At 33.5% G+C, this 17,543-nt stretch overlaps 1 protein-coding gene across 1 annotated transcript in view; it reads right to left on the minus strand.

Moving 5' to 3' along the window:
* Birc6 (baculoviral IAP repeat containing 6) overlaps positions 1 to 17,543 on the minus strand; it is a 212,846-nt gene that overhangs the window by 124,201 nt on the left and 71,102 nt on the right. Inside the window, 15 exon segments of the mRNA XM_047521886.1 lie at positions 1,919 to 2,065; positions 8,256 to 8,354; positions 8,357 to 8,388; positions 9,202 to 9,349; positions 10,372 to 10,469; positions 11,283 to 11,414; positions 11,512 to 11,673; positions 12,702 to 12,835; positions 13,797 to 13,903; positions 13,906 to 13,944; positions 13,947 to 13,973; positions 16,381 to 16,428; positions 16,431 to 16,511; positions 16,995 to 17,054; positions 17,057 to 17,125. Coding sequence (XP_047377842.1) covers positions 1,919 to 2,065; positions 8,256 to 8,354; positions 8,357 to 8,388; positions 9,202 to 9,349; positions 10,372 to 10,469; positions 11,283 to 11,414; positions 11,512 to 11,673; positions 12,702 to 12,835; positions 13,797 to 13,903; positions 13,906 to 13,944; positions 13,947 to 13,973; positions 16,381 to 16,428; positions 16,431 to 16,511; positions 16,995 to 17,054; positions 17,057 to 17,125 — 1,383 coding nt within the window.

The following is a 17,543-nucleotide window of genomic DNA, read 5'->3' on the forward strand; positions in this document are numbered from 1 at the left end:
TGGCATAAGACAAGGGGAAAACAAAAACAAAGAGACCAGGATGAAGAAAAGTTTCACAGAGAAACAGTCATACTAAACTATATATAGTCAATTTTTAAAAAGTATTCATTTTTTAAAAAGGGAGCATAAATGAGAAAATCTTAATGGCACAGGTACAGTACTGATAATATTGGTATTTAAATTCTAGTAAGTAGACCCAGGAATGATCACAAAGCAAAGAAAACTGAAGACAAATTACTTTTTAGTTTACAAATATCTTTGGTATAGAAGAACTTTATTTTATTAAAATGACCATTAAAAATGAGAGTAAGTCATATAACTTGAACATGAGATAAACTTAAAATTGCTTTATTAACTTTTCTCACAACAATGTACAACTTTCCACTTCCCAAAAAAAGCTCAAAAGCCTTCAATTTTAAGATCATTATTTAAAAAGACAGATGACAATTTCCTCATTTGAAAGCACCATCTAAGAAGAGAACAGGCTTGCACAAAATACGTAAATGTTTCCTAATATATGCTCCACAAGAACACTCAAATAGAGTGTCGCACACACTGTCAAACCTAGTACACACTATTTACTATTTGATACTCATCAATAAAGACTCTAGGAAATCTTACAAGTGAAGAAATTTCTTTGAATTTCTTTTCAATGCGTATTCAAATGCATACTCAATATGAATTCAAAAATACATTACAAATGAACCTTTTTCCATTCAATATTTATGAATAGTTTGAAAAAAGCTGAGATAAAAATTTAATTTCACAACTTGTCAGCATAAAACAAGAGGAAGAGGTCAAGTTTAATAATATCAGTAATACTTATATTGTAACAGATCTTATATAAAAATATTTTTAGTTATAGATGGACACAATACCTTTACTTAACCCAGTGCCTCACATGTGCTAGGGAAGCACTCTGCCACTGAGACACAACCCCAGCCCAATAACAAGACTTTACTAGAAAGTTACATTGGGTAAGGATAACTACTGTAATAAAAGAAAATATTTAGTGTACACTACCAAAAGACACACTTCCAATGAGTTACCACATTCAACAGATGAACAATCTAATGGGTAGATGTCATGATTCATTTTTTAGCTGTTTAAGTGAAGAATGGATTGGGGAAGTTACCCTGTAAAGCTGAAAGTGGCAGAACTGAGATTTGAACCAAGGGTTATGTGAAGCCAAAACCAATGTCAAGAGCAAAGAACTTAACATAAACTTATTAAATCTCTGCAACAGCTAAGAAATAGATATTAATTATACAAAGTATTAGTTTCTATTGTAATATGTATTAGGTGCTATTATAATCTCATTTTGTAAGTTATGAAACTATGGCTGAAGGAAGTTTCTACTGATAGTCAAAAATTTAATTTATAGTGAAGATATTTATTTAAAACATCAACAGCATCACATATTTAACATACTCAAATAGTGTTGCAAATATCCAGAGTTACTTTAAACTAGTTGGAAAAACAGTACTGTCTTTTTGTTCATCAAAGACATTGCCAAATATATTATTAACTTTAAATGAAAGAAAGAACATTATCTGCCACAGTGTACGCAAAACAAGACTGGCAATCATTTATTGATTGTCGAAGCTTGGTAATGGAAACATGGCTATTTTACTATTCTATTTCCATTATGGGTGACATTTTCCAAATTAAAGAGTTTCTAAAAATGCACATATAAAAACAAAAGGATTTAAGACAGTGCTCTACTGGTAGGGAGGAAAAACCTAGAAATCAACTAAGATTATGAAATTACTTACAATTTTTCCCTAAAATGTCTCTCCCGTAAGTATCTACTTACAATGATAGCAAAATTGCATGTATTACGCATAGATATTTAAATACTTACTATCATTTTTTTGTTTATCACTCCATAAAATATATAAAAAAAGAAGGTATATACCAGTAAACGTACTTGCATCATCCCTTTCTATTCTGGTTCCATCACTAGTTGACACACAAGTAAAGTGCAGGGGTTCAACTTCTAGAAGTCCAGTGAGAGATGTGAAACTACCCTCAGCAGCTGTGCAACTACTGACCTTTCCATTTCCTAGTACAGAAAGAGAGAAGTCTTACAGTATGCAAAGATAATCTTGAAAAGGCAAATCAAATGAGTAATTAAAGTTTCAAACTTTATACAAATTAAAACATATATAAACATAAAACCCTTACATAGAGCCCAAGCAATGAATGTGGTATTAAGAAAGTTGACAAAAGGAGATACTAGATTGCTTGCCATAAAAGCAATGTAGCATCCATTCACAGTAATAAGAAACATTAGGGATATTTTTCTATCAGCACTGAAACGGACATTCAGCAAAAAGTGATTTACATGTTAATTACAGAAAAATAATAATACGCCAGCTTCTGAAATTGGTTATCACACAATATGGTAAACATATGAGAATACAGGCTAAGTTGTCAACTAAGTGAAAAAAAGATTACAGAAACATTTCAAAATAAGAACAACACATATCTTGAGGTATACTGCTTTCTATTCATAAAGATACTTAAAGTTTACATAAGTAATTAAAAAAAAAATAGTGGTCCTAACTAGATGAACAAAGAAACCATAACAAGAAGACTAAAGGAGAAAGAATACAAAAGAGTTCACAATGACTGTATGTATGGCTCAGGAGAGCAAGTATTATTTTCACTGATTTATGAATTTTGTAGAATACTAATCCTTAAAGCAGAATTATTTAAGAAACAAACATTTATTGCAAGTTCAGCATGGTATTGTGCACCTGTAATCCCAGCAACTGAAGAGGATGAGGCAGGAGGATCACAAGTCTGAGGCTAGCCTCAGCAACTCTGTGAAACTCTGTCTCAAAATAAAATTAAAAAGAGCTAGGTGGCACCAAAATAGACAGGTAGACCAATGGTACAGGATAGAAGACATGGAGATATAGCCACATAAATACAGTTATCTCACACTAGACAAAGGTACCAAAAACTTACAATGGAGAAAAGATAGACTCTTCAACAAATGGTGCTGGCAAAACTGGAAATCCATATACAGTAAAATGAAATTAATCCCCTATCTCTCACCCTGTACAAAACTCAACTCAAATGGATCAAGGATCTAGGAATTAAGCCAAGACCCTTCACCAAACAAGAAAGAGTGGGCCCAAATCTCCATCATGTTGGCTTAGGACCAGACTTCCTTAACAAGACACCCATAGTGCAAGAAATAAAAGCAAGAATCAATAAATGGGATAGATTCAAACTAGAAAGTTTTTTCTCAGCACAGGAAACAACCAATAATGTGAAAAGAGAGCCTACAGAGTGGGAGAAAATCTTTTCCAGACACACTTCAAACAGAGCACTAATCTCCAAAGTTTATAAAGAACTTAAAAAACTTCACACCAAAAATACAAAGAACCTAATAAATAAAGGGGCTAAGGAACTGGGCAGACACTTCACAGAACATATACAGGTGATCAACGAATATATGAAAGGCTCATCGTGCCTAGTAATGAGAGAAATGCAAATCACCCTAAGATTTCATCTAACTCCAATTAGAATGGCTATTATCAAGAAAAAGGGCTACGGATATAGCTCAGTGGTAGACTGCCCTGGGATTTAATACCCAATACCACTAAAAAAATAAATAAATAAAAAGTTTACTGCACACAACCTCAGATAAGATGAGTAAAAAGGGATAAGATGGCTCTTTACTAAACTTATATTCCATATTAGGGGTTACAAGGTATTTAGCAAGTAGCTATACATTTAAAAGTTTAAATGTTTTCCTTAAGAAAAATTTTTTAAAAACTTAAATGACTAAGTCAAGGGGAGATCAATTTTATTTAATAGGTAACAAAATGTTGCCCTGATGAATTAATAAGATTTGTGGGGAAAAAAAATAATAGATCGCTATGTATTTATTCCCTTAGAGTAGAAGAGGCCAGGCAGAAGGAACATGAGTGAAAATTCCTACAGTACAAAGAAACATGGAATCCCTGAGGAACTAAAAAATATAGAGGAACAATTCTCAATGCTGATTCTTTACATATATGTAAAATATTAAGAACTCGAAATGATTTTCACTTATATTGGTTGAATATATAATATTTACATTAGAAATTTTGAAATCAAGAAATTATAATTCAGTTAATAAATCCATTAGACACTCTTTTAAAAGAAATAGAATGTTTTGATTTTTAAAATAATCATTTTCTAAAACAATTAAATGTCAATCTCTTATAATCTGGCTAATCAGAGACTAGTTGGATTCTCCCATCTGCTTCATTATTCAATGTGAAGGTGTATGTCATTTGGAGAGAAGAATCTGAAAAAATCTGGTCCAACACAAATTTGTAGCTGAAAAAGGAGTATATTAATAGCCTTGTATATGAAAATGTCTGACAGGTAGCAGTTTTCCTAAAAATTAGTTATGATGTGGTATCTGAACACTTAACCATGAACTACTTGTTTTTTTAATATACATATATTTTTTCAGTTGTTAATGGATCTTTATTTATTTATATGTGGTGCTGAGAATCAAACCCTGCACCTCACATGTTAGGCAAATGCTCTACAACTGGGTCCCAACTCCAGCCCCTTAACCATGAACTTCTGAAACTGTTTCATTAAAATCAACTGGTAGCCGGGTGCAGTAGCACATGCCTATAAACCCAGGGGCTCAGGAAGCTGAGACAGGAGGATCTCAAGTTCAAAGCCAGCCTCAGCAACTTAGTGAAAGTCATAAGCAAGATCCTATCTCTAAATAAAATATAATAAAGGGTTGAGGATATGGCTCAGTGGTTAAGAGCCCCTGGATTCAAACCCTGTTACTTCCCCCCCCCCCAAAAAAAAAAACTCAATTGGTATACTGCATACTTTAAGGAATCTTTTACCTATATACAATAATGAAATATCACATGCAAGGATTATTTGGGAAATAATGATTTAAGATTATATACAAATCTTTGAAGTGCTAACATTTATTTTATAATACTAGAAAGTAATACTAACATCATTATATCCCATCAGTAAAGACTTTTATGTGTTGACTGCTGTCAAGCTCATTGTGGAAGATACATGTTCTCCAAAAATCCTAATTTTTACCTTAAAAGTTCTATGTTTAAGATTGGCAAGAAATAATATAATTTTTCCCCAAAGTGACAAGCTACTTTCAATCATTTTTTATAAAATATCTACCAAATAATCCAGTCTGGATGAACATGGTTTGCCTATCAACCTTGCTTGCAAATAAGCAATTCGTTCAATTATAACTCAAACAACTGCACAAATTAGTACTTTGGCACAGAGAAGTGCTTTGTGTATATTCCCATTTCATCAGCAAATATTTAAAAAACATATAATCATGAGTTCAAACTTAACAGTTTATTTTATTTATTGTGTGTATTCATAAATCAATGTGGTTTATTTTTATTTCAAGTGTATAGTGAAAACAAGCATTTGCACAATTAATACAAATGTTATATAGTAAAAAGGCAAACAACATTGTACTACTATTACAGGAAATAATTCTAATCCTAGAACCCCTTTTAGGATGTTAGGAACCCTAAGGGGGTCTATGGGCCATATTCTCAGGATTAAAGGGGCCAATGGCAAAATAATTATATGGTAAGGGAAAGAAAGTCAAGTTATATAAGTTTTTTTATATGCTGTATTAGAGATGTTGAACTTCAGAGTTTAAGGACAGAGATTAAGCAATTGGTTTGCATTCAGAAAAGACTGCACTCACTGCAATGTAGAGAATGTATTGAAGTAAGTCAAAATGCATGAAGGAAGACTAGTTCAAAAGCTATTACTGCAGTCCAGGTTCAGGATGAATATACTATGGACTGTAATCCTATCAATCACGATAGGTAAGGCAGTAAAGAGAACTGAAATACACATTGCTCAAAAAATAGGTAGGACCTGCTAACAGTCTCAATGTGGAAGATAAGAAAGAGGTTATCAAGAATGACAATCTGTCTTGGGTCACTAAGGGCATTAGTTGAGAAAAGGAGGGCAGCTGAAGTTCAAATGATGAAGAAAGATGAGGAGACATTTATGTAGAGACACATCATTTCTAAGTCTCCTGGGTATTCTTTACTGAGTATGGCTGTATCTGCAAACTTACAGAGAGCATGACTGAGCCTATGGTCTTCACCATATAGTCTTACCCTAAGGGATCTCCTCTTCATTGACATTTTAAACTATCCTCCAAGTTCCAACTGTAATTAGCAATGGCCGAATTGATTTCTCACTTGGATAGAGAATGCGGATGATGATGAGATAGGCATAAGGAAATCATAGCCTAAGTCATCAAACAGAGGTGATAACATAAATACTCAGGGCAATATAATTCCTTAAAAAACAAAATGACTACCGGGTGCGATGGTGCAAGCTTGTAATCCCAGTAACTCGGGAAGGTAAAGCAGGAGGATTACAAGTTCCAGGCCAGTGTGGGCAATTTAGCAAGACTCTGCCCCCCAAAATTAAGGGGCACAAGCGTGCAGGGGGGAGACTGGGGAGGTAGCTCAGCAACAGAGTGCCCTGGGTTCAATTTGCAGTATCAAGGACAAAAAAGGAAAAGAAACAAAACTGGCAGACTAATGTGTATAGTATAATCGCTTCCTTTAAAAATTTTAACAAATGTGTGTAGGAAATAAGTCCACATACCTAACATCTAGTAAACAACAATATACTGGAGGGTTAAAAGGCTGTAGTTGAGAATTTCACATTTTATTTATATTTCTACATGTGATTTTTCTATTTTCCGTTTCCACAATTAATAATTTAATTGCAATAAACAAAACTAAGATGACCTCCTAAAATTTACTTATATTTAATGTGACAATTATCTTAATGTTTATTAAAGACAGTTTATTAACAACAAATAGAATAAGTGCATTATATAGAAAAAGATTAAAAAATTACATGGTCACTGCTTTATCTATGAAAATAACACCACGTTCCAGCACCTGAAAATTTTATATAACTTTACACAAACATAAAAGTAGATTCTTCAGAAATACATAGAATACATGTATTATCTACAAAGCTTAAGTTAGGATAGTGACACCAAATGTAAAAAAAATTTTTTTTTCTGCATCTTTACTTATTACAGTAAGTATATCTTAATTTTATATTTCTAAAATGATTCTAATTGACATTATAGACAGCAAAGGAACAGTAAATAAAATTCTCAAGGTTACAACACATATATCAAATTTAACTCCTTGGCCTATACCCAAAGGACTTAAAATCAGCATACTACAGAGATACAGCCACATCAATGTTCATTGCTGCTCAATTCACCATAGCCAGATTGTGGAACCAACGTAGATGCCCTTCAGTTGATGAATGGATAAAGAAACTGTGGCATATATATACAGTGGAATATTACTCTGCCATGAAGAATGATAAAATTATGGCATTTGCAGGCAAATGGATAAAATTGGAGAATATCATGCTGAGATAAGCCAATCTCAAAAAACTAAAGGACGAATAATCTCGCTGATAAGCATATGAGGACATATAATGGGGGGTGGGAGGGGTTAGCATTAGGGTTAGGGTTAGGTTTAGGTTAGGGAAAGGAGGGTGGTAAGAATGGAGGAAGGAAGGACTGTATAGAGGGAAAAGAGGGGTGGGAGGGGTGGGGGGGAAGGGAAAAAAAAAAGAATGAATCAAACAACATTACCCTATGTAAACTTATGATCACACAAATGGTATGCCTTGACTCCATGTACAGAGAAACAACATGTATCCCATTTGTTTACAATAAAAAAAATCAAATTTAAAAATAAGTATGAACATTAAAATTGTGTTGACATACAAGTAAAAACAAAAACAAAGAAATAAAATCACAACTCCTTCAATGCTGATATATAGCTAAATATATTAGGTAACATTAATATACATCTAAGGTTCCCTTAGGGGAAATGCTCAGACCAGAAGTGTTTCAAATTTTGGAGTTTTTGGATTTGGGAATATAAAATTTCCAAGATGAATATATCTAATTTTAGAGCATTTCAGATTTTGGATTTTTGGATTAGGGATATTCAACCTTCACTGATTTTGTGTGTGGGGGGGGTTGTTTTCTTTGAGAGGGGAAGGGGAAAAGCAAGAAATTATTGCAATTTTACTGATTCACAGATGCTAATTTCTTAAGAATTTTAATGTTCTAAAACAAAGGCATAATAACTACCACGTATTAAGTCAGATGGCAACTTAAACCCAAGATACAACATTGTAGAAATTCTTTAATAAAGAGTCACTACCTGAAAGGACATCTGATAAATCAATTTCATCTGATTTGGACACCATGCTGCTGTTGTACACATTTTTACAAGAGGAGCCACTCATCTCCAAATCAAAAGGACTGGATCAAATGGTGAGCTATATAATCCATATCTGGGGGGGAAAGTACAAACAATTTTCTTGTCAACCATTTAATTAAGAAATTACCTATTTACTTTGTTTATAACAGCAGTCTGAAGTACTAAGCAGAGGGAGCAACTACCAGATTTAACTAATCCACTGAATCTAATTCTGTTCTCAGAAACCTACACTCCTAAAGACATTGTCCAGAGACTCAGGATATGATTCAATAATTTGGCAGCTAATGTAATAAGGCCATCACTTGCAGAGGAAGGCAGGGAAGAACTATCAGACACTGTTTTATACCCTTTAATCACTATGATGAGTAGAAAGTATAAAGGCATTATAGAAAGTTTCATCAAAATGATTTCTAATCTCAAAAAGATTAGATAATTTGCTACAAATGAAGGAATACCTTTACTTCAGAAACTGAAGATCAGAAAAGAATTCAAATCTAGCCTTTGGAATTTCTTAATTCACTATGTTGAAGTTCTGGAAACATAAATAGTAGATGGAAAAATACTAGTTAAGGATAACAAATTATTTTACAAAAAAAAATCCATCAAGTTGTAAAAATAGAAAAACAGATCACTTTAAATGCTTTTTCCGTTAGCAAGGCATTCCATTAAGTATTAAATACAATAAGCCCTCTGAATCTGCAAGAAATCTCAATTTCAGAGAAGGGGGGAGACCTTAGGCTATTATCATTTGAAAAATGGTAAACCATAAATTAAACCTATTTTGCCAGAAAATAGCATCTTAAGCATATATACTATGTAACAATTCTATGCAAAGGTAGACTCATTCCTAGAAAGGATCCTTATTAAGCATTCTATATTAAAATACCTTGTTTGAAGTAAAGCTTCCATTGGTGTCAGCCTGTCCTGTAACTGTCTGGACACAGCAGTAAGTAGAGATGCACAAGCTGTACTGCACCCAGCTAAATCTTCATCTTTAACATAATTCAGCAGAACAAAATACCAATAGACAGAACCTGAAAACAATAACAATGACATGTTTCTTTTTTCTCCTTTTTCTCTAACAGAGAGAACTTCAGGTTACATATTTATCAGTATACCTCCTTTTGATAGAATGATACCTCCTTTTTTCTGAAAGAAAATCTTTAAGGACAATTTACAAAGAAAAATGAACTCTTTGAATAGATCAAGAGAAAACAGACAAAATTAACCCCCACACCATGGCCCAATATGTGGCACAGTTCTACACTAAGAATTTTTTAGATTAATATCAAGTCAACCTAGGCACTTAGGATTACAATGTGATATGACTCAGAGGTACATTTCAGAATAGCTGGATAACTGGAGACTACAGGTCCTCTAAGCCAACCTTCCTAAAATGTTGCTTCTTCATACAAAAATCTTTAAAACCACTGAATAGCAATTAGCTTCAGACAGCACACTTTAGCAAGTGAATGGAACATAGTTATTCTGCACCGCCAATTAGATACAGACCAAGTGGTTTAAAAAATGTCCAGGTACATTTTAATATTCTTTTATAAATTTTTAGATGACTAAGTACACATCAGAATTTAAGCATCCTACCTCTACTGCCTCAAGACACTATCTTTGTTTTTTTCCCTAATACTAAGGATTGAACCCAGGGCGATTAACCAATAAACCCCATCTCCCTCCCCATCCCCCCTTTGTGTTGAGACAGGGTTTCATTAAGTTGCTTAGGGTCTCTCTAAATTAATGAGGCTGGCCTTAAACTTGCAATCCTCCTGCCTCAGGCTCCAAGTTGCACCACCACGCCTGGCTCAAGACACTTTTAAAGAAGTACAGAAAAATGTATAAATTGAAATGAAATGGTATTTATTGTTCAACTAAACTTTTCCTTGGAATAGTATCAAACAGAGTATATGCCCACCCAACCGCAAGTATCAATGCCTAAAAAAGACAGATAAGATAAAGGGAAAAAAGGGAGTATACAGATAAAACAATTACTAAGATAGTCCCTCTGATTATAGCTATCTGTGGTTAAACTAATTTTACATACCACCAGTTGCTGCTGCTGGCAAAAATGACATATTATCAAGTAAAGCCTTCAACAGAACAGATCCAAATCCTGGTTGACATGGGTCACATTTGCCATTACTGAAAATTTTTAAAAAGAAGAATTTCAAAGACAATATTCATGGTTTAAAATCAACCCTAAATCTAGAATAGTATTTAAAAAATCTTTAAAATTATTCATCCTGATTAGAAGAAAAACCTGCCTTACACCCTACAAACATACAGCAAGATAGCAAGGACGGATTATACTCAGGGTCTATTAAACCACTACCTTTACTAAAATGGGCTAACAAGCAAGTACAGTTGATAATGCCCATTAGTTTAAGTTTCTGGATTTACAATAACTGATCTGCACAATGTCTTAAAAAAAAAAAAAAAAAAAAAAAAAAATCAAAAATTTTGAGTAAAAATTTTTTACTCAAAAATGAAAAGGAATAGGCTACAGGTGAAGAAAAAAAGACAACCAGGAAGAATTAGGGGTAAAAATGAGACAAATGTTCCTCTTATTAAATTCTCCCAACCACTACTAATAACAGTGAAGGTTAGCAGATTTCTTCATTAATAGACTTATTTAAAACACAGGCAATTTGCCCTAAGAACCTAAAATTCTTTCTAAGGGTATCAAACCTCATCATCAAAATGCATTCTACTGTCATGTATAACTAATTAGAAACAAATTTTAAAAATGTTTAAAGAACAAAAAAATCATAATAATTTTTAATAAATAGTAAACCTCATCAACTTTGAAGTTCTAGGTCATACATACACTCACTAAAGATCAAATTACAATACAGACAAGGTATCAGTCACCAAACTGCAAGTGCACCTACAAAAATGCTTTCAACTTAAAAAACACACCAACCTAAAAACAAAACAAAAACAAAAAACACCAACCTAATGCACAAAGCTAGAAATCGGGCACACTTATGGGCTATACTTCGTCCTGCCTCAAAGAAGCAAACGCGTACAATGTCTGAAAGACATTTTCGTGTTTTTGAAAGTAGGCTCTCATTTCCTTCCTTTGAGCTGCAAAACAATAGAAAACATTTAGACTCATCCTGAACTCTGAATCAAAACATACAAAGGGGAAGCATCAATGGTAAACAAAATCATAATTATTAACCTTCCTGGTCCATTTGAATGCACTCCAGCTAACCAACAGAGAGTATCCAACACAAGGCTTTGGGCATGTTCAGTGATTTGGCTATCACTGGCTTTTCTGCAAAGGGTGTTTAGAAGCTTCTCATGAAATTCAGAAAACTGTAACATAGCACATCGTTGCACTCTATGAGAAAGAAAAAAATATATTACCAAAAAATATATTAACACAACAAATAGAACAATTAAACTAAAGCAATGATGTGTTTGTTGGTCATGTAATGTTCCCCTTTATTTACCTATCTTTGCAGTATTGGTGATTGTAACCCAGGATCTCACATATGCCAGCCCTTTCTATTTTATTTTGAGACAAGGTTTTGGCTAAGTTGACCAGGCTGCTCCAAACTTGTGAACCTCTTGCCTCAACCTGTTGAGTAGCTGCAATTATACATATGCACCACTGTACCCAGCATTAGGTTTCATTTAAATCATGACTATCAGAATTAAAAAAGAAAAAAAAAAATTGGGGGATAGGAATGTGGAACAGTGGTAGAATACTTTCCTAGCATGTGTAAGATCTGATCTCCACCACTAGGAGAGGTGGGGAATTTTAAAATTAGCATATATATATATATATATATATATATATATATATTACTTCTTTTATAAATAGTTTTAAAAGAAATATAGATTACAATAATGTCATATAATATGACAAAAGAACGAGCATAAATTCAAATCAAGTTCATTTCCTTCCTTATCTATTCCTGGTACATAACAAACACTGTATAGTGCTGGGGATATAGCTCAGTGGTAAAGTGCTTGCCTTGCAAGCACAAGGCCCTAGGTTCAATCCCAAGCACAGTGAAAAAAAAAAAAAACACTGTATAGACACCAGAGATAAAAGAATGAAGTAAAAATACAACTATGCTAGCACTGAGATTATCAGTTGTTTGTTTTTTTTTTGGTGTGGTTTTTAAATTTTTTTTAGTTCTAGTTATTTTTATGTGGTACCGAGGATCGAACCCAGTGCCTCGGATATGCTAGGCCAGTGCTCTACCACTGAGCCACAACTCCAGCCCCTGAGATTATCACTTCTTAAGAGAATTGAAAACAAAACAAAATTTTCAGGTAAAAGTCAGATTTTCAAATTTGTGTATGTATTATGATTTTTACTTTTATTCATTTGAGAATAGCAGAATAAAATGACATTACCTTTCCTTAGAAATTGAAGTTTTCTTAAATCTTCGAATAGTAACTGAAACCTCTTGAAGTAAATCACAGCCTCGAAGATTTTCAGATTTGCGGGTGCTGCCTGCATTTTCATTCTTAACGTTAGATGACTTTTCCTAAATACGTAAAATTAGATAATTAAAACAAACAAATGAAATTTTAAAATTGTACCAAGCTATGAAACAAAGGAAAATAACTGACCATCAAAAATCATAAATCTCAAATTAAAATAATAGCTTCTGCTCTCATGTTTGGTAAACAAATTTTCAGTAATCAACAGGAAAAAATAACAACAAAGTCACTATTTTAAAAGTCCAGTGATTAAAGATTATAAAAACCAAAGTTCTGAATTCAATTCCTAGCTGTAGCACTTTAGAAGTTATTTGAGATATGCCAGTTTCCCAACTGCTAAGGTTCACTCACTTTCAAATATAAAATAATGGCGACAGCAGCATCTGCTCTGCCTACCTAAGAGTTATTTGGGGGATTAAATCACATAAATATACAGAAGTCCTTGAAAAATTGGAAAACCTACACAAATATAAGATGATCGATGTTACTGATATTGCTACTATTGTTGCTTGTAAGTAATGACAGAAACAAAAGCTCAGGAAATCAAGTATCAGACAATTATTAAGAGACTGCATGATACACAGTTGGTTGTAGAAAATAAACCATAAAGATTAAGACATATCTCTAAAATTATTACACAACTTCTGATCTGACATTCTCTCAAATTCTTATCAAAAAATAAATAAAAGTGTTGAGTTACCAATAGAGGACATATTAGGGTAAAACTCTAACTAAATAAATATTATACTCTAAAAAATTGTAAAGGGAAGAAATACCTGTTAATAATTACTCCCTACTAAGGATACTTTATAAAAGCTAGGCAATTTGCTTTGTGCTAATTCAAACATTTTCTTCTTAATTATATTTCAAGTCATTGAAAAAAAGAAGTACAAACTAACCAAGCATCAAGTAAAACATCAATGCAGGGTCATACTACTTCCCATAGGGTGTCAAATCTCATCCACAACGTTCACAACAGCGTTGTTTAAAATGATAGTTTCCTACCTTGCCAGCTGCAACTTTTGCCAAAAGTGAAGCAAGTGAATAACCTTTGTTACTCTGGTGTTTTAAGGATGGAAGTCTTACTACAGGACGTATACCACCATTACAATTTCATCTGTTGCTCTTTCATTCACTGCTTTGACATGGATTAAAATGAACGATATTTTCCTCCTGCCATACCTAGAGGAGTGGTACAGAACAGAATAAATTACTGAATCACCAAAAAAATTAAACTGCCTTTCATCTGACAGAACAGGCTAACTAACAAATAATACTAATAGAAAAATCCATATTATACTGTTTGAGTATATGGTTGAACAATCTTCATATGTTGGTAGCAAAAAACACTAAAATTCATATGAATAGCATAATTTGGACAATTTTGACCATTATAAACATTAGCATGGTTTTCCCCCATGGCATTATTTATTTTAATAGTAGTAATTCTGTGGACTACAGAGAAATACAAAGAAAATAAAAATGTCCTTAAAGTATTGCCCACTGATAATTATGGTATCCATTATGTGTATCCACTAGTTTTCTTATACATACTCATGCATACACAAATATATTTGCATGTGCACATACACATAGTATTATAGCATAAACAATAAAACAATTTAAAAAATAATTTAAAAAAAAGCTTTGGAGTTACTACTTGGGTTTGGATAATGGCTCTTCAATTTATTAGGCAAACAACTCTCTGGTTCAGTTTTCTTCAAATGTAAAATGACACTAATACTTGAGACTTAACAAAAACTCATAACAATGCCTGTCCCAAAGCAAACACTCAATAAATGGCCACTATTCCTGGGATGTGTTCTATCTTGTTTTATATAGTTTGAGATCACAGTATATTTTATCTATTTTTATATATATCTTATATATATGTGTGTGTGTTATATATAAATACATATTTTGTAGAAATATCTTCATAATAATATACCTGCTAAGCAAACAACCAGCAATAGCAGGTATTAAATCTTCTCAACCGCAAAGCTACCTTTGTTGTTTCCTACTTTACCTACCAGCCTATGAACTTGCACTACAATGTTACCTTTTGGTTTTTTGGCCTAAGCAACTGAGACTACAGGTACACGCCACAGTGCCCAGCTGATGTCACACTCTTCCTATTGCTGCACTACTTGAAATTTGGTATCTGATGTGACTCTCCTTTCTCAACATTCTGTTTCAAACTTCGTTCGTCCAATTCACCCTTTTACTCTTTCACAAAAATTTAGAAATCTTATTCTCTAGTTCCAAAATTTTGGAGATTTGATAAGAAAAACAATAAACCATAATAAATTCTCAAAATTATATTACTGAAGGCTTCCAGAAACATGCATGTAATTTCATCCTTCATTCTGTCAAAACCAATATTTTTATTTGTCAAAGAAGCACAATAAAACTTATATATACAGTAGTACCCCTTATCTGTGGGGCATATGATTCAGATCTCTAGCAGATGCCTGAAACTGTGGATAGTACTGAGCTCCATGTACCATATATTTTTTTCTCCTATGCATACAAAACTATGATAAAGTTTATGCCTTTTCTATCTTAACTTCTCGCTCATCTGTGGCTACAATGTTTGCAGTCTGAGTACAAGAGCAAAACCAGCAAGAATATGTTTTTTTCCTTCTTCAACAATTTCATGGATGAAAGATTCATTCTTACCAGGGATTTTAACAACCTCAGCGTATGATGTTTTACTTTCCTTAAGTCAAAAACTTTCATCATTTCACTTAAAGGAAAACACTTTCAGACTTCTCTTTTACATCCTCAAATTGTCAGTACCACTATTCTGGGGCTGTGGGGACATTACTAGGGTAACATAAGGGTTACTTGAACACAAGCAAGCCCTGTGATACTGCAAAAGTTGTTCTGATATTCATCAAGATGATTGTGATAACTAAGTTGACTTAACAGGTGGGTAGAAGGTACCATGTGGATCGACTGGACAACGGCAAGATGGCATAGAACTGCTCAAGTTTCATCATGCTATTCAGAATAGTGTACTATTTGGGGGTGGGGGAAGAAGGGTGGGCACTGCAGATTAACCCAGGGGCACTTAGCCACTGAGCCACATTCCAATCCCTTATTTACATTTTATTTAGAAACAGGGTCTTTTTTTTTTTTTTTTTTTTTTGCGGTGCTGGGGATCGAACCCGGGTTTTGGGCTTGCAAGGCAAGCACTCTACCGACTGAGCGATCTCCCCAGCCCTAGAAACAGGGTCTTGTGAGTTGCTTAGAGACTTGCTAAGTTGCTGAGGCCTGCTTTGAACTCACCATACTCCTGCCTCAGCCTCCCCACTGGGATTGCAGGCATGTGCCACCACACCCAGCCTATAGTCATTTGTGCTTTGCAAAGACCACTAAGACCTCCATGACACAAAAGTTAGGATCAGAAGTTTCAAATAACCACTGTCACTTCGGAAAGGAAATTACCTAAGATACAGAAAGCTGATAGAATTTCTAATGAAAGTCACAAATAAACAGTCTCACATTGATCAGATCAGCTTATCTTAAAATCTATTTAATAAGTGTGGTATTATTCATTCTGCTTTTATAAAATGTATTACTTCACCTTTAACAAGTTTAGGGCTTGTTAATGTCAACATCCCAGCATGCCCGACAGATCAAGGCCACTAGCAAGCCATACTGGCCCACACAGAATGTCTTCTTTATGATCCTCTAAAAATGGACACAATCTAAGACCTAAAAGAAAAATAGATTTTCTTAAGTTTGTTAATTAAAGGTAATAAGCAAATATCTATCCCATTTGCATGTAATACTACCACACAAAATATCACACTAAGAGAGTATTTAAATATAATCATTGCCACGCTAAGGAGCTATAATCAATTTTCTAATATATGTTGTTTTCCATTCCCATATTATTTTTCATTTCATCTTGATTTTCAAAAAAAAAAAAAAAAAAAAAAGAAATTATAGAGCCATGAGTTGATTTTCAAATCCCAAGGTATTAAAAAACAAGAATGCAAGTATTAGCACAGCTGTGTTCACAAAGATGAGCTGAAAGTTAAAGCACATTGCCAAAGCAGAATCATAAGGTATTTGTTAATCGTGTTCTTAAAACCAAGTTTTTGCAAGCCGTAAGGAAAATCTTTGCCCAACACGATGCATTCGGTTCACTACTCCTTTTACTGTCATGGACAACAGCTCTATAATTTAACTCACACTGTGATTCCTCTACATCCATGTGCTGCATTTCTTCATTCAAATCAACCAGGGACGGTTCCCATTTTGTTCCACTTCAATGTTAAGAGCTGGAGACAAAGGAAAGGTGATCTGCCTATCTACTGCTGTTTCTAGAGGATAAAAATATTAGTAAACTTAATTTTGCTTAATATCAATGACTTCTGTGCCTAAAAATCTAAAGTTTTTTGTTAAGTTGGGAAATTCTGTGATTTTCAACACAGATGCCATAAAAAGGTTGTCAGAAGGGGGAGAAAATTAGATTCAGTTAACTATTTTATATGCTCTTCTCTATTCTAATGGCTATAAAATATTCACCTGAAGAAGTAACTTCCTGGCAACTAAATTAAAAGTTCTTACTGTTGGCTGGACAGTATAAATACCTGTGGAATTTTTAAAGTATCCATGCCTGAGTTCTAAACCCAATAAAAAACTTTGTGAAGATTCAAAGAAAACACACACACACACACACACACACACACACACACAGATACAAGAATTCACATAAATACACAAACACATACACGTATT

This window comes from Sciurus carolinensis, chromosome 13 (genome assembly GCF_902686445.1).
Source record: "Sciurus carolinensis chromosome 13, mSciCar1.2, whole genome shotgun sequence".
NCBI lineage: Eukaryota > Metazoa > Chordata > Mammalia > Rodentia > Sciuridae > Sciurus > Sciurus carolinensis.